This window comes from Silene latifolia, chromosome 7, assembly GCF_048544455.1.
Source record: "Silene latifolia isolate original U9 population chromosome 7, ASM4854445v1, whole genome shotgun sequence".
Classification (NCBI taxonomy): Eukaryota; Viridiplantae; Streptophyta; class Magnoliopsida; order Caryophyllales; family Caryophyllaceae; genus Silene; species Silene latifolia.
In genome coordinates, this window is record NC_133532.1 from 14,103,808 (window position 1) to 14,121,592 (window position 17,785).

The following is a 17,785-nucleotide window of genomic DNA, read 5'->3' on the forward strand; positions in this document are numbered from 1 at the left end:
GCCTCTTCGGCCAAGCTTGAGATAACAGGGGCTAGTCTGGCCCGCTACTTCACGATGGCTAGTCTCGGGCCAGAGTGATCAGGCCCGGCCCATCCCAATATCCATCTCTAGCTTGGCTATACAAAATTCGTGTTTGAATTGAACTCAATTCTAAAGAGAAGCTTCATATCACTAGTTTAGTTGAGAGATCTTAACCTTGATGTTGAGTTAAAATCCGCCTATATAATACTTTTAGGTTCAAATTTTACTTCTCTTTGTATTCTAATGATCTTGTGCCTCCCATTACACTTGGAAAATTTGGAGACAATTTAGGACGAATATAGACAAAAAAAAAAAAACTTCACTAGACATGGAAGTTTTTCAGTACAACAAAATACTCTTTTAACTTTTTTACAGCAGTTAGTATGAGAGTAAATCTCATGAAAGCTCCTTTGCCATCAACAATACCTTGAATGGAGCTCCATATAACCGGCCGTATCTGATCTACGTCATGAACTACCACTTATACTTGAAATCTACTTGAAGAACGTACCGCATCCTTATCTGATCCACATTGTAAACTATGTACTCATTGTACAGTAGACCACCCTGAAAGCAGAACATACGCATTGTAAGAGGCAAGCATTTGACAGCAAATTGTTGTATAAGACGACAAAATTCGTTATCTGCAATGAAGTTTAGTGTACGCAAAAATACAAGCATTTGACGTGCAATAAAACTGCACGTTATTTACAAAATTCGTCATCAAGGAACTCAGTTGTTGCTGAAAAATAATTTATAGGGATCTTCATGTAATTAACATTTGGTTTTGCAATTTTGAGTGTAAAACCACCTTACAAGGGACACACTAACCTTGCCATTTTTCGACTGAACTGGATTCCCCAAAGGAACGACAACACCGTCATCAAGGACCTTGGATTTAGAGAGATCTGGTGCAGTGCCGCCAACTCCCTTTGTGCTGATGCATATAATTGTTAACAAGATTGAGAATGGTTAGGTTGCATAATATTCCGGACAAGGACCTACTAACAAGTAACAACACCATAGGTGCATGACACTAAAACATTTCATTTCAGGCCAAAACATGGAAATTTTCAAAAGAAAAAGATACTCATACGAACTTGACACTTGCAACCAAGTTTGAGTAGCATGTATGATAATGCCAAAAGTGAGAACAATAGTTAGTCAAGAAACAACTTTGGTTTTAGAGCTTTGATGTGCTTTCCTAAATAATCACTTCCTGAATTGATACTAATGCAACACGGGAAACAGGTAGATAATAGAATCCAGAAGGGCCTACGGCACTGCAGAGTTACAATACACGGGCTCTCACAGTCCCACTAGTTTCCATATGCCTGCTAATCAAATTGAACATCACACAGGACATTATTACAGACAGTAGAAACAGTCGCACCTTAACTTTCCAGGCGGCAGCTTATCTGCATCATAATTTGCATATTGGAGTTCTTCCATCTCGCCTAATGCAACCTGACAAAGCATGCAGAACAGTTTCATCAGTCCACAAGATTTATTAGGAACAACTACACGTCGAAGTATATGCCAAAAGTACAAAACGAAACATGTCATCTGAAGAACACTATGAAAGGTAGTTTAGGGGGCATGCTTTTAAAGTAAAACAAATTGGCAAGTTAACCCTTGGTTTGGATTGAAAAACCAAGAGAAAGAGAGGGGAGGAGGAATGGACCAATGCCATTTTCCTTCCAAACCCTACGTTGGAAATTTTTTGATTAGGCTTAAAAAGGCTTTGTTAGAAGAAAGGCGTGAAGGATATGAAGGAAGTGGATATGTCTCTCCCCTCAATGTACCTCCAAACACACTTGCTAACCAAACAAGATATATATTGCCCCTCTCTATCCCATGCCCTCCCTTTTCCCTCTAATTACTTCCATTCAAAGTTCATACAAAGCTTAAGGCAGAGGCATGGCATTAAATCTCAGTTTTGGCCTTGATCTCATTCCATTGTGACATAAATGCGGCCAATACAGCCTCATAATATGGTTGTGCCAATGTTCATAACATAGCTCGTATGCTGTGTGCCTGCGTCCCAGCCAAGATTTAATACCAAGGGCAGAGGAACTAATATTTTGTTTATGAAATTTATCTAGGCAAACCAGATTCAGGAGATTAGGGTATTAGCAAGGTATGAATACTGTTTCAAGTGAAATGAACTCTAGAGTATGCCAAACGGGCTGAAATACCAAGATTAATCGCACTTAAAAAAAATGTAATAGGCTTATCTACCCAAGCTACTATCTGTAGACCATAGAAAAGGATTTAAACATAATAAGCATAATCTACCTCACACAACAGGAGCACTCCAGACGGAGAACTGGAACTTGAGCAGCAGTAGTTTGCACTCTTAGAGAACATGTCCGCAAAATAAACTCCTTTCCCAAACATATACCCTGTTACGGGTGCTTCTGGTGGCGCAATACGTAACCCTGAATATAGATGCAAGAATTATTTATAGAATCAACTCTGAAGAACACAAGAGTACATAGTTTTCCACCTATTACATTAGCTAGTTGTTTACCTTGAGACAAAATCCCAGTCCAGTTGGTCAAACGAGAGCCATGCCACAGGAGCATTCTATTTTTGGTACTAACAAACTGGGGTAAATAGTAAAGAAACAGATCAGAGTGAAGGAAAAGATAAAACTTCAGTGAATCTTGTGTAAGACGGTCTCACATCAGTCATATGTGGGACACAAACCAAATCTTCATGCATTCCCCATTTACTTATGGAGTTCATGGGTTAGTAATTTAGTATCACATGTCACTATGAAGACATCTCATAGAAGTCGTTGTGTTTGGGTCATATATTATAAAACCGCACATGGACACCAATAATAGAACAGCTTACCGGTTTAAAGCGTTCGTGTTCGGCTTCTCTTGACACCTTAAACACTTGAGCAATTTCGACTGTATAGCCAGAATGTGTTTTAGCGTGTGTATTCTTCATATACATGTCAATCTGAAAAAAAAAAAAAAAAAAAAAAAAACAGAAAACTTATTACTCACTAGCTAGCAATTTTTCAAACCCGCAATCTTTTAACTGCTAAGTAACATCGTTGCTGGTAGCCTAATACCTCGGAAACATTGTAGCAGCCATCAATATAGGCAGGATCATTGGAGCACAAACATACTTACCTCCATCCAAAAAAAATATAGTTCTATTTATCGTGGCTCATTTTAAGATGGTGATGGAGAACATTCAAAATGTCCTGTACTAGGTAGAAATGTTGTTTTCTCATTGAACTCTCCCAACTTGTTTCCTTTTTATTGAGGTTAATATGAAAACTGTTATGTTTTAACCTAATGAGTAGATTACATTGGAACAAACCAATATGGAAAGATGAGAAACTTTTTATGAGGTCGAGGGTTGTTGCACATTTACAATCAAGATGCATGTTCTGAGAAGAACACCAGTCATAATGTCATAGACACCAATAATCACTTTTTCCGACTTTGCGTTGCACAGGTAGAAATTAACAGCTCAGCTGATGATAGAAATGTTGCTGAAAATCATCCATATATATAATTCTAATTGTTGTCTTAGCAACACCAATACATCCAAATTTATAAAGGAAATGTCATCAAATTCAGGGAATATTATGAGCATCAAAGAAATATTGATGATGGCTTACCATGGAAAACTCTTCTGAGCCATTGTCTACTGGTACCAGTTCACAATTGAGTCTTTCATATTGAGCATATAATGGATCGTCCTGCAAATATAATAGAGCATATTATTATTACGATATTCTTATTTTAGAGGTAAGTGAAACAGTCTTTTTCTATTATAGAGAAACAAGGAGTAATATTATAGAAAGAAAATATGCATAAGAGAATGGCAATGACAAAGGACATCTATGTATAAAAGCAGCAAATACCACTAGTGTAAAAGATATAGGACACGAACATACCTGCATTCCTACACCTTCACTCAACAATTTTGTTGCAAGTTCAATTTGACCAAGAGCCTCAACCTTTAAAAGAAAAGAAACTGAGTTACTTAATGACAAAAGGAAAAAAAAAAGATTTCATATCGAAAACTAGTAATTTCATTACTTCAATAATAAACTTTTCTGCAACCAAATCCCCAAGGCAATAAGTAAAAACATAAGTTAATCAGAACTTTAAAAAGTTACCATTTCCAGCTTGGCTTTTAGTTTCTGAGGCGTGTCAATGACAAATTCACCTGCAAGCAATTGCATATGTTAGATGGGAACTTATCCATACCTACAGTCCTACACTCTACGGGCGACATGGCCACTAATTGATAAAAATCCACGAAACATTAAAAAATGGAGAGCAAGACAATTACATTAGCAATGTTACAACCAAATGCTAAGCTGGTCATTGCAGACTATGAAGGGTCGGATATACTCAACCTTGCCCGCATGTTCAAAATATAAAGAGAGTGTTTCAGTATGCCCCATAATGAAATTGCATTCAGAATGGCGTCGACAAAACGTTACTTCACAATATAAGAAGTGTGAGAATTATAGTGTGCCCGTCAGAATTGTTCCATCAAATTACAAAGCTAAACAATATTGAGTCTTTAGCTCCATTGGAAAACGCAAAAGACAATGACATCAAATGCTAAATATTTAGAACCATTGTGCTCCATAAGAAAACAACTTACGCATCTTTTTAAACCCAAAATCATGAGGAATAACTGTATAGAACTCCCTGCAATGAAAAGCATTTTAAGTAATTAGAAGCTCGTGAAAGGTTGCATTTGACATAAGTATAAAAAGAGAGAAATATTAGAAACCTGCGGAAAGCATATGTAACAGGCACCAGAGGTAAAATACTAAAGAACAGTAAATACCCACCCACTTAGTTGTTCAAGTAGTTTTCGGTTGGATTGCCCCATGACATCAGCAATCTGCTTTAAGACGCCATAACCCTACATAAAGAGAAAAATGATGAGCCACCACACATCAAGGAAGTGACAGAAAACAGTATGCAGAGAATATTTTGTAACAGGATTGTGTTTCATATCAAATAAGGCAATTGATTAGCAACATGCGAAACCCATAAGACTATCGATTCAAGTATTCAAGACCAATAGTCAACTCAAAAGCTCTTAAAGACTAAAATATAAATAAGGAGCATTATAATGAATGTCTTTCTCTTCTGCTTAGCGTTATCTGCCATACACTCCTATAATGAAGAATAGACTTCACTTCATGCAACCTTAAGATTCTACCTAAGTTCATCCTGCATTCACCTAAGATGTATAAGGAGTATTTCTTTAATTTATGATAATGTCCTATGAATTAGTCAACAAAGGAATTTGAATTCCCGCCGATATGGAGAACCCTGTAGTTGCCAGACAGCTGCTCCAAATCCTTGAGGCACCCCAATCACAGGTTAGCGTGCCCTAATAACAAGAGAAATTATATATGTACCTTCAAAATTGTTGACTTGCTTAACTTTCCAAGAGGTAACTTTTCCGCATTGTAACCTGAATACAAAAATTGCAAAACAGATAGTATTTAAAAAGGGCTGAGTTAAACAAAAAAAAGTCTCATATGGGTATAAGTCATAAAATTTGTCATCCCTACATCGTCTGTCAAAACAATATCAAATAATAATATACGCATAGAAAGGGCCAGTCAACATCCGCCCATACAAACATGAGAAAGGAACACCGACATTCACATCTACATAATCTTAGAAACTACACAATGTATGGATGTTATAGTACTTTGTTTCAAACTTACAGCGGAAATAGCACAAAAGAAAAATCTCCAAAAAGATACTGACCAATTTCCATCATTTGCTGCTTCATCATGCCAATGTTGCAGATAAGGGAGATGAATTTTGCAATGCGTGACTCAAGTTTGGTTTCCGTAGGTTGAACGTCTGTGCAAGAAGCGGAGGGCTTTGCCTGGTCCTAAAAGTGATCACAAAAGTTAAAATGCAAAATCATAAAACATTTTAAAACAAACCATCACTAGTCTTGAGATAATATACATCTAAGGAGAGCTGTGAGTCTGTGACTACAAAGATCTACTCGTTTCAATTATACTTCTCAATAAAATCAAGGCCTTTTAGGGTACCGGTAGAAGCAAGTCTTATAGTTTAAACAAGATTTTAACTAAAACGAGGAACAGATAAAAATAATACTCTCAAGAAAAACAAGTACCTATGTATCTAGCTGTTGAATATACCTGATCCTTTTCACTGTAGTCCATTTCCAACCAAGTGTAAGCCTTAGGATAGGAAACAAAATCTTTTCTATCGGACCAATGATTTTTCGTCTTGGCCAGAAACTTCTGCTTGAACTCTTCAGTAGCAGACGATTGACAAGAATATGGCCCAAATAACTTATCTTGGCCTTTTACGCCTACTCTCCCCCATCTGGTATATACCATGTATAAGCCACCACCATCAGCTTCTGCTCATTGTGAGAAAGCAAGTGAAGGGTAAGTAAAAGAACTATAAGCATCAGCGGTAAAGAAAATTTGTATTTATAAGTTAAAACCGTTAAAAACATTTATCATCTGTTAAGGACATAGGAGAGAGGGGGGGGGGATCTAAGAATGACATAGCTAAATCCGCCACATAATGTTCCAGTGTCAGCTAATTCAGTTGCTAAGTTGCTTCATTTGGAAGCAACCGAAGCATAGTTATTGATTATGCATTTCGCCTCTTAGTTCCCCCAACCTTACCCTCTACTATATTAGCCTTTTGTGCCGATGTGCTCTAGTAAAATACAGGAATTTTAAGTGACTAAATCAAGATAACAATATGTCCCACCAATCTCATAATAGGAGTAAAATACAGAAATGAATACACATACCAAGAACTTGAATCACATAGAACTTGTTGTTGTTGTCCCCTACATTTGTCTGGTTCAACATTGCATCATATATTTCATCTCCCTATATCCTCAAAGAGGTAACTGTTAATACTATTTTTTTTCTATTAAAATGATGAGTATGAAATTATTAAAAAACAAAACAAAAAAGGGCTATAAATTGAGAGAGATACCACTTCTAAAACATGGTAGTGAGTTTTTATATTGTCAGGAAGCCATTGATCCAACACCGCTGAACCTTTCTTTGTGGCTGTCACCACTTTCTCCTTCTTAACCTCTTCCACTACCTTGTCCTCTTGCTTTCCGTCTGCTGCTGCTCCATTATCTTAGCACACACCAACATGGAAGTACTTACTCATTGAACATCAAATGCAACAAACATATGTATGCCACATTTCCGTTGTGTTACCCTAAGTTACAATTCTAATACGTGGTACAATGGACATCATTTCCTACCACCTATATTTCGGAAATCTGTTGAAATGTTCCTAGTATGATAAGTTTGCCTAAGTGAGTGTCTCATGTTGACAATATTATTTGTTGAAAAGCTCCTATCACAGAAGGTAAACAGGTGCTCGCGTACTTGGTCATAGAGCTCCATCACTATGATCATCAACATCAGATAACCTATTGAAAATCAGTCACTAACTAGTTACAATTCCCTCAAAACTTGTTAAATAGAAGTTCAAGGACAAGAGGGGACACCGTCAATTTCCTTCCAAAACCTCCCAACGTCTGCACAAAGGATAATGGACCCCTCAATTTACGTCTTACAGAACTTACGAAACAATAACAAAAAAATCCCTCCTTTTTCTGTTCATTCTCTCCTTTTCCCTTCAAATTACTCCTTCCAAACACGGCCTTCACTTGCCCATATACTTGAAACTCACATTGCCATAAGCGACTAACATTCTAACAATCCAACACGCAAGGAGTAATACACTAATACTATAACATTTCACCATTGTTACTCCCTTTGCTTAAACCATTTCAGTACCTAATTCAAATTTCCCTCAATTTGAATTAGTCGAAAAATGAATCCCTCAATTTCAGTACCTTACATAAAGAAAAATGAATCCCTCAATTTCCTTCCTACCTCACTTAATCAACCGAAACAACACAAATTCCTCAATCCAAACACGCCCTTAACTTGACCTTTTAATCGAAACTAACATTGTTAACCTACAACTTGCCATAACATTTCACCATTGTTATATCTCACTCCAAAACTAAGCTACAATCAATAACAAAAGCACCAATAAATCACAACACAAAGCAAACACAACAAAACTAAACATTAGCAATTAGCAAATAGCAAACAAATTCATACCATCAACAGTGTCAACAGCAGTACAAAGCCTCTCAACAAGCTCCTTCTTAGTGCCACTAGTTAAAACGCCTCGATTCGATGCTTCTTTCCGTAACTGTATAACACTCATCTTTTGATACCTCTCTCTTTCCTCAATTCCTCCGTCACACTCCTCACTTTCTCTCTCCCTCTTCTCCCCTACCACTACCGCCGTCGCCGTGTCCTCCGCCGCAATCACCGCCGTGTCCTCCGCAGTATCAGCCTCCGCCGCAGATTGTTTGGCCTCTTTTCGAAGTGCGGAATCGAGGCGCTTCACCTGAAATAAAACGACAACCGCTGGATGAAAAGAGATAAACGATCAGTGAAATGAAGAGAGAGAAATGGAGAGTGGAGAAGGAAGGTACCAAGGTAGGTTTAATGCCGGCAGTGCTGAGGCCGCGTTTGGAGAGCTCGGTACGAAGTTCGTCGACTTTCATGGTGTTGGTACTAGTCGTCGCCATTTTTGTGGAAGAGAGAAAAATTGTTGGTTTGGGAGGGAAATAATTAAATTAAAAAGATTTTAAATAAACAGAGAAAAGCTTGCAAGAGAAGGAAGAAAGAGGTAAGTAAGTGGGTGTTCTGTGCTACGCACGTTTGAGTTGTTTGTTTTGATGCCGTCGTTACTCGATTTTGCGTCATTTAAGACGACTATAGCGCATTCTTTCCGCTATTTTATTTTCACTCTACTTGATTCGATTTGATTCGATTGATTGAAATTCGATTCGATTGATTGATTCAGCTCCATTGATTGATTGATTGATTGATTGAACATTGATTCGATTGATTCACTATTCATTCCATTCAAATTTGATTGATTGATTCAAATTTTACCCATTAAGTTCAAATTTCATTTTTTTTACTCATCTTAAATTTAATAGTTATTATTAATTTTGTTATCAATAATACTATTTTTTAATATTATTCTTTATTATTATTATTATTATTATTATTATTATTATTATTATTATTATTATTATTATTATTATATTTAATAATAATGTTATTAATAATTTATTTATTATTATTATTATTATGAATATTATTATTAAAATGAATAATAATGTTGTTGTTGTTGTTGTTGTTGTTGTTAAAATGAATAATAATGTTATTAATGTTAATATTATTTATTATTATTATTGTTATTATTATTATTAGTAGTATTGTTGTTGTTGTGGTTGTTATAATTATTGGTATTATTATTAAAATTAATAACATTTATTATTAATATTATTGATGGGGCACGCCCAACCGACTTGACCCAATAGCCAATACGGGGTCATACAAGTCAACACGCTTGCCAACATGGTTACGGATTCGCTTGATACTCTACGAATCACGAATTGTTAAAAGCGAATTCTATCAACTCGACATCGAAAATACATATAACACATTTTCTATAAGCGAATCGCGAATCGATAAGGCGTATTCATAGCGAATATGGTAACCATGCTTGCCAGCCATCATTTGAGGTACACATAGAAATCTATAAATACCTCATTATTCACCCATCAATGGTAAAATACTTCTCACCAACAACTTCCTCTCTCTAGAAGTAAGACTACTCGAGCTACTATGAGAAGGCACGGAAACCTTAGCTTCAAGCAAGGTCCCAACTATCCACCGAAGTCTGTAAGGCATCGAGAAGAACCTATTGCGAACCCTCCGAGGCCCTATTTGTTACGCGTGAAAGATCCATCCGGAGAGAGCAAGCATAGGTTCGAGGTGCCATCGTCTGAAAGGAGCGCGTTGACCCGACCCGGATTCGAGCAACGCTTACTTGAGTGTTTTTATTCGAAACAATTATTTTTACTAATATCATTATTAATATTGACATTATTATTTATTATTGTTATTAAGAATATTATTAGTAAAAAATTACTATTTTTTCATTATTATAATTTATGATTATTCATATACTCCTCCCTCTATCCCGGTCAATTGTTGTCCTTTGGTTTTTGGCACAAAGACCAAGGAAAGAGGAGGGGCCAATTATAAATGACAAGCGGACCAAATTGAGTGTGAATGATCAAATTGCTCATCAAGTTCATTCTTAAAATAGAAAGAACAATAATTGAATGAGACACCCCAAAATGAAATAGACAACAAATTAGGACAGAGGGAGTATAATATTATAATTTTTTTCTTAAAAATATTAATTTTAGTATAAATAGTATTATACTATGAATATTATTATTAGTACAGTTGATAATAACAATAATATTAAATATTATTATTATTAATATTAATATGATTATTTGATTGATTCAAATTCAATTGACTTTATTATTGATTCGATTCAAATTTCAGCTCTATTGATTGATTCGATCCTTCGATTCCATTCGATTCGATTGATTCGATTCACTCCATTGATTGATTATTTCGTTGATTGACTCCATTGATTCGATTGATTCGATTAAACTCTAAAAAGCGGAAAAAATGGCCTATATCCGTTTTAATTTTAGCCAGATCAAATGAAATAAGTAAAAAAAAAAAAGAAAAAAAAAAGATAGATATAACCATTTTAAGAGAGATCAATGGTTAACTGTGACTCTCTGAGACGTTTCCAAGTTTGCCAAACCAGTAGAAACAAATTAAGAGAGCTAATGACGTTAACAAAATATGATGAATAGATTTTAGTAGCATGTTTGACTATTAAGTTATACAGTAATTCTTTTACTCATTGACCCTTGGCAATAACTCTGGCAAACGGTACAAGCGAATTAAGACAACTGATAATGCTAATAGAATACAATTAGCAAATTCTTTAACCATCAAGTTAAATTGACATAACTAAGAAAATGTTTTAGATTATACGACAATTATATTATTTTTATGCATAAATTGAATATATTACAATATTTTGCTGCTGCCAAAAAAAAAAACAATATTTTGCTATCAGCAACATACCGAATACCAAACACATGAAATTAGCAAATTAATTGGTCAATCTACCATTTGAAACGGAATCTACTAACTTCAATAGATTGTTTACCAAACATGGCCAATAAAGTTCCCAACGAAAAACGATCCTTGTTAGGAAAACCTTAAATGATGGCCAGCTGACTTACACATTTACTCCTTATGTAAATAAATACAATCAGGAGACCAAGAGAGAATATAAAACACAGCCTATCTAGTTTAGTGCCCAATGTTTCCGGTCTTTAACAAATTGCCTAATTTGTTTGTATCATATGGAGCCTCGATGACGATTAGTGAGTGAGCCGTAGGAGTAGCAACAGCTATTGATCTCTTTGTCTGCAGGAAACAAACCAAGGATCATGTATAAGACTTCAAGGACTCGACCAACAATTAGTCTCTCTTAAAACGAATATATCCGTCTTTTGATTAAAACGGGTCAAATAGCATATCACTTGCATAGATAAGAAACGAGTTTTTTGTTAATATCTAGGCATTCTGCTTTTGTCTTATCTATGCGATTTGACATGTTTTAAGTTTAAGACGGATGTTCCAGTCTTAGACAAGAATTTGTGATAAGGGATCAAATATAGACCAATTTCTGGTGAAAGACAACAGCTTATCATAAGTTGATAACTGCAGTGTAGAGAAATAGAGAATGGTCTTCTGCCAGTAAGACAAAGACCACATAAACCTCCAAGGATATGACTGACATAAGCAAATGAGTATTGGTAAAACAAATGGTCAAGTATAAAACGACCTCTAATTAATACTCCCTCCGTCGCGGTCATTTGTTTACCAATTCCATTTTAGGGTTTCTCGTTGATTTGTTTACTTGTCTATATTAGATAGGTTTTTTTTTATGGGTAATTTGCTCAGAAATCAATTATATCCACTTGTCATCCACTAACAACAACCGTAAATGGTCCCCTCCTCTTTCCTTGGTCTTTGTGCCAAAAACAAAGGTAAAAAACAAATGACAGGGGAGTATAATACTCCTTCCATCCCAATTTTATTATCCCCTCTCACTTCAAAATTTATTTCTAAATCATTGTCCCCTTTTCTAATTAGTACTCCGTAATTAAGAAATTTGATTATCCAATATTGCTCCCAAGTAATCAACTACCACCTTCACCACAATATTATTGTTTCAACACTCCTTTATTCGAGGGGTAAAGCATGTAGTTCAATATTTTTCCTTAATCCTCTTAATATAGAAAGGGGGCTATAAAAATGGGATGGAGGGAGTATGAGACTAACTCAATTCAACTACAGTCCGCAAAATGCACAAAATACTTATGTAGGGTACTAGGGTGGGGAGTGTTTACCCAAGTATATTTGTAAAGCAACATGTTATTCGACCTAGATACCCCAATAAAAAGATAAATATTTAAATAGATAATAATTATAATATATAGGAGTCTTTAATACGGAGTAGATGATTTAACAATATCTTAGTGTAAAATATCGTAAACCGCTTTACAAAAGACTTTCTACATAATGCTACCAAGCCTAGATTCAAAATGCGATGAGACAAAGGCTCACGCCTGATGGACAAATAGGGCCCTATTTTTGCAAACAAATTTATATTTTAAAAATATATTTACGGTGCAGCAATAACCTTAATAGGATTATATAGATTATAGAGGGCTAGCATGCCAAATTTTAAAAGTTAGGAATAACGTGCAAAACACATGAGCATAGTAAAGGACTCAAAGAAAAAAAATATGGAACTTGCATAATAGTGAGTTTCACTAGCTATGCTTTATCTACCAGACACACTAATGGCGCATGAGGCCTTCTGGCTAGTGCTTGACCGAGCCTTTGCATTAAGTGCAGCCAAGTTGCGCAGCATTATAAACTAAGCTACCAAAGATCTTGACAAAAAAAATTCCATCAAAATTGCTACAGAAGATATATACCAGGTTGTGAAATGAGGACACAAGAAGTCAAGCATGCACATGAATCCTCATCATCAGGTACTTGCCTGCCACTTCAATAGTTCATCTATGCCCTTGACCATGCTGAATGTTATATGCACCCCAGTTACTAGGTCCAGGAACATATTGAGGATAATTCTCGACACCAGCCTGTGGCTGAGAATCAAAGGGTGATGTATTAGAACGGAACACTAAAATTGCCATTTCAAAACATTTCCAGAGGGCAATGAAAGACAACTCACTGGATTTACGCCATACGCAGCAGGGTATGCATTTGGAGTATATCCAGCTTCAGGGATGCCGTAATTTGCATTGTAACCTGCAGCTGCTGATAAGAATTTATAGAAAGGGATATTAGTATTATGGATTAAAACTATTATCTAAATGTGAACACCTATAAAACAAGCTTTGATTCCAGCGCTGGTTTGGTGGGAGAAGAGGCAGAAAACTAGAATGGTTTGAAGATCACAAAGCAGCAAAAGGAAAGCCATGGTTTTCGAGGCACACTCACGTGGAGAGAGCTCTTGGCTATGAGGCACAAGGCACAAAGCAGAAGTTCACACCTCATGCCCAAGGGGTGCACCATTTTTGCAAGAAAAAAAAACGTATTTTCAAAATAATATATTGCACATCAGTTCCCATTTTAGATTTTGAAGAGGGCTAATATGTATGAAAGTAATATGAGCCTCTGAAGCCAACTTTGTACAGCCATATTTTATATTCTAATTTGTCGCCCGTAGTAATTTTTTGAAAGGCATCACACCGTCACCTAGAGTTTTTTTGTTAAGGGTTATTTGTCACTTGTCCGGAAGTTTTTGTTGCCAATTTGATAATTTGGCCATAATGAAAGCTATAGCATGATAATTACTATTAGTGCTACTGCTACTTACAAAATCTTTAAGTGCCTACGACGATCAGTTGACACAATGACACAATTACCTCTTCAATCTCTTAGAAAATGATGCATGTGCTAATATTCCTAATAAACATTACAATGCAGGTTGTTTAAAGTGTCCCCCATCCAGATGAAAAGCAAAGACAACTTAGTAAGCAACTTGGTCTTCATCTACGGCAAGTTAAGTTCTGGTTTGAAAATCGTCAAACTGATTATAGGCAATTATATCAAACTTCATTTTGGTTCACTTGAAAACTGCATCTCCATGTTGGTAATGCTGCGTATATTCCCCTTACACCGCAATTTGGAGACACGACAATAATGTTGTATATAATAGTTTGCCAGAAATGCTATAGGTCCAAAGGTTAAAGTCAAGATATACATGCAGGTGTTAACATTGCAGTTTGTATTTCAAATATGATGATACCATACTTTCAGGCTATAAGTTATGGTGAGATTTTGTCTACGTCCAGCAAATAACCTCGTGTTCGTGTGATAAAACCGTGACCCTCAAGGTCACGTTTTTCTCGTGTGTCTCGCTAATTTCAATCACATAAAATCCAACCCTTGCTACCTTGGTTACAATAAAAGTTCACATAAAACTACCCTTAAAGTTAAAGTGACTTCCGCTTTCGTATCACTTAGTGAGGCTTAAGCCCCAAGTACGTTTGAGTATCCTTCGAAAAAATAAGAAAGAAACAATGGAAAGCTTACGGGTAATAACCAACACACAACCTACCAGCATTGCCAACCGCAGCCGCAGCACGAGCTCTCTTCTCTGCGTTAGCAATCTCTGCTCGAAGCTTTTCTAGTTCTCTAGCCATGGAGACCAAATTGCTTTGCATACTTTGTCCTTGTTCATAGCTATCTGCATAGACTTTCTTCTCATATTCAATTGCTGCCCTGCATGCCAAAAGTAAACATTGAAATATTAGCATACAAGACCAGCCACTAGGGTGCTAAAAACCACATAAAGGCTCTTCACATACTTTGCTCGCTCAACTTCTTGTCTCATGTGCTCAATTTCAGCTTTCAAAGCAGGGACTTGTTGGACATCAGCAGAAGCCCGAGCAGCATCCGAATTCATTACTTGGAGCTGGGCCATGAGCTCTTGCCTAGCAACCGTGAGCTCCTTAACGTCAGCTTGAACCCGCATAAAATCAGCCCTCATTGCATCGACTGAACGAAGATCCATCTCCATCTTGGCAGCTTTATCACAAATCTCTCTCATCTGCATATCCTTCTCCATGTGGAAGGAACTTACAAAATGGTTCATCCGTTGCAACTCATGATGAGCAGCTTCCAACTCCTGCTTCAGCGCAACATGGGTAGCAGCCACTCTTTGGTTATCAACCAGCAAACCCTGAATTTCTTCAAGTTGGAGCCCTAGACGATCCTCTAGGATAGCTGGATGAGGAGGAAGTGATCTAGGGCCACCCATCCCGAATTGTGTCTCACGCATTTCATCAAGAAGTGCAGGGTGAGGAGGCCTCGGACCCCCCATGCTTCTGCCAAATGGAGGTTCCATACCCATTGGAGGTAGCCGACCATGGGACATGTTGTTCATTGGCAAAGGCGGACCACGATTCCTTCCCGCCATTATTTCTACTGTTCTTATAGTTAACTAAATAGCCTGAGAAATAAAGATACCCTGATGAATAATCATGTAAATTAGAACCCAATCCAACCCAAGCCATTCTTTTGATACAAAAAAACGACGGAAGGGGACGGGAATTGAGCAATATCATAGTCGATCCGAATCCTTCTTGAGTTCGAAAACAGGAGGAAACTAGGATCCCTTCGATTTTCCCCAACCCATTATCTAAACAACACCATACATGGGAAATCATGCCCTTATTTTCCTATCCATACAAATTATCAGTATCATCACAGATTATCTAAATTAAAATTTCTTACTACTTACATTATAACATCACAATTTAGCAAATGATACGTAATTCAATTTGAATAATTATAATTAAACAAATTTGATTGACAAGCTTTATTAGTTTACTTCACACATTATAAATCAATCAATCCAACTTTAATCAACAGGCTACCCTTGAAAACAAATACTCCAACCAACTTTATTCGAACATTAAAATAAAGATTTACAATTATACAAACCCAAATCAACTTTAATTGAAAATTAAACAACTACAAAAATAAAAAATAAAAATAAAAAGGATTATACGAATGAGAGAGAGAGAGACGATATTACCTTGATTGAAAGACGATTTGAACTGGGTTGTTTGGAAATTAGGGTTTGTCGATTTCAGGGATTTGGGTTGTTTGTTGTATAGGGAAGGAGTTAATCATAAGTCTCACATGACCTGACTTTGTGACTTGTGTGAGTAAGATGTCAATCGCATCACTCGGGTCAATTATGAGTCGGATTATGATGGAACAAATCATTTTGATACGGGTTGTATGGGTACCCGGTCGAGTTGGGTTCAGAGTTTTTTTTTTTTTTTTTTGACAGAAGGTGAATAACTTACTGAGTTACGAGTTATTCGGGTCAATAATTATAACGGGTAAGTATAGGCATTTTTTATAATGGTAAAGGACTTTCATCCTCCTTAATCATATACTCCCTCCAAGTTTGATCAATCTTCCCCTTTGCTTTTTGCACCAAAAATAAGGAAAATAATAAAAAAATGGATAAAGTAGTATGAGTTGTTGAGAGAGAAAATAATAATGAATGAATAATAAATAAAAAATGAATAAAGTAGGACAAAGTAGGGGGAAATTGTTGACTTTTTAGGAGAGATGATGAATAAAGAATGAATAAAAGATAATCAAAAAAGTAAAGGAGAAGATAAGAAAATAAGCTCAAAAAAGAAATAGGGAAGATTGATCAAACTTGGAGGGAGTAACTAGTTTTTGAACTCGTGCACTAGGTTGCACGGACACTCCTCATAATCGGTGTTCCCGTGTCAGACACGACACTCGTCGGACACACGTCAAAACGTGACGGACACCTGTAAAGCCGTGTCTAACTTTCATCTTTTATTTGGGCACGTGTCCGACGCGTGTCCATGGTATTTTGAGCCGTGTCCATGTTATTTGGACACACCTTCAAACGGAAAGTTGAATTTAAGGTAAATGACGTGAATTGTTATATGGTTGAATTTGGTGGGCAGATGATGTTCTTTAGACAAGTAATGAGATGTCGAAATAGATTGATTATAAGTTAGTTTTTGGTTTTAGAAATGAGATTAAGTTATATTTAACGTCAAATTTTACCTTCATTTATTTAAATTTAATATCTACTTTTTCAAAAATAAAATCACACATATATAACTACAAAATATATATATATATTTTATAAAATTTAAATAACGTGTCACGTGTCCTAAATTTCATGGGATGCCGTGTCGCGTGTCCGTGTCGTGCCGTGTCCGTGTCCGTTTTGGTGCAACCTAGTCGTGCACTGCACGAGTGGTAATGAAAAGTATTATTAAAGGTATAAATTTATAGATTTTTTTATTCAAATGAATAACTAAATATTAGAAAATTTACTCTCTTTATATTTTGGATGATTTTTTTTTCGTGATTTATACTCGTATCATTTACTTACATTTCACCAAAAAAGAAAAGAAAATTTACTCTGCCTACTATACACTTTTGATAAGTAAATATTCCTTAATTTTATTCGAAGTATTCCGCTTGTTTTTCCCGACTTTTTAACTTATGATCTAAGAGGTGAAATCTGAAATTTGATTAAAAATAATATTGTAGATTTCATAATTTGTTTATTTACGCAATATACATTTAATTCTACTTATTGTTGTACGTTTTTTTTTTTTTATCATATTACCCCTCTTGTTT

At 36.0% G+C, this 17,785-nt stretch overlaps 2 protein-coding genes across 4 annotated transcripts; both read right to left on the reverse strand.

Annotated features, from left to right (window-relative positions):
- Positions 1-202: 202 nt before the first annotated feature.
- On the reverse strand, positions 203-8,775 carry LOC141591811 (poly [ADP-ribose] polymerase 2-like). The gene is made up of 18 exons (XM_074412290.1): positions 8,569-8,775; positions 8,186-8,480; positions 7,029-7,180; positions 6,838-6,919; positions 6,206-6,432; positions 5,799-5,928; positions 5,441-5,496; positions 4,862-4,935; positions 4,669-4,715; positions 4,172-4,221; positions 3,947-4,009; positions 3,668-3,748; positions 2,884-2,994; positions 2,555-2,630; positions 2,320-2,462; positions 1,415-1,488; positions 853-958; positions 203-588 (listed from the first exon to the last, which is right to left on the reverse strand). The coding sequence occupies exons 1-18, from the start codon at positions 8,662-8,664 to the stop codon at positions 496-498; spliced, it is 1,956 nt and encodes a 651-aa protein (XP_074268391.1). The 5' UTR covers positions 8,665-8,775; the 3' UTR covers positions 203-495.
- Positions 8,776-13,042: 4,267 nt separating this feature from the next.
- On the reverse strand, positions 13,043-16,300 carry LOC141591812 (protein FLX-like 1). 3 transcript variants are annotated; one of them, XM_074412293.1, is made up of 5 exons: positions 16,176-16,300; positions 14,944-15,587; positions 14,694-14,857; positions 13,302-13,384; positions 13,043-13,215 (listed from the first exon to the last, which is right to left on the reverse strand). In XM_074412293.1, exons 2-5 carry the CDS (start codon positions 15,552-15,554, stop codon positions 13,123-13,125), a joined length of 951 nt encoding a protein of 316 aa, XP_074268394.1. In that variant the 5' UTR covers positions 15,555-15,587; positions 16,176-16,300; the 3' UTR covers positions 13,043-13,122. The 3 variants fall into 3 exon arrangements, with proteins under 3 accessions (XP_074268394.1, XP_074268392.1, XP_074268393.1); XM_074412291.1 differs by having other exon boundaries at positions 13,302-13,387; XM_074412292.1 differs by having other exon boundaries at positions 13,302-13,387; positions 14,944-15,605; positions 16,176-16,289.
- Between the last annotated feature and the right edge of the window lie 1,485 nt (positions 16,301-17,785).

What these genes read in the sequence shown, in the direction of transcription:
- LOC141591811 (XM_074412290.1), bottom strand. Translation starts at nt 8,664, where the DNA reads ATGGCGACGACTAGTACCAACACCATGAAAGTCGACGAACTTCGTACC. An exon ending in GCAAGTCAACAATTTTGAAG is followed by an intron (nt 4,936 to 5,440) that starts GTACATATATAA and finishes CTCTTTATGTAG; the next exon opens with GGTTATGGCGTCTTAAAGCA. An exon ending in TTTTGGGTTTAAAAAGATGC is followed by an intron (nt 4,222 to 4,668) that starts GTAAGTTGTTTT and finishes AATTGCTTGCAG; the next exon opens with GTGAATTTGTCATTGACACG.
- LOC141591812 (XM_074412291.1), bottom strand. Translation starts at nt 15,554, where the DNA reads ATGGCGGGAAGGAATCGTGGTCCGCCTTTGCCAATGAACAACATGTCC. An exon ending in CAAGAAGTTGAGCGAGCAAA is followed by an intron (nt 14,858 to 14,943) that starts GTATGTGAAGAG and finishes TTTGGCATGCAG; the next exon opens with GGCAGCAATTGAATATGAGA. An exon ending in GGCTGCGGTTGGCAATGCTG is followed by an intron (nt 13,388 to 14,693) that starts GTAGGTTGTGTG and finishes AATTCTTATCAG; the next exon opens with CAGCTGCAGGTTACAATGCA.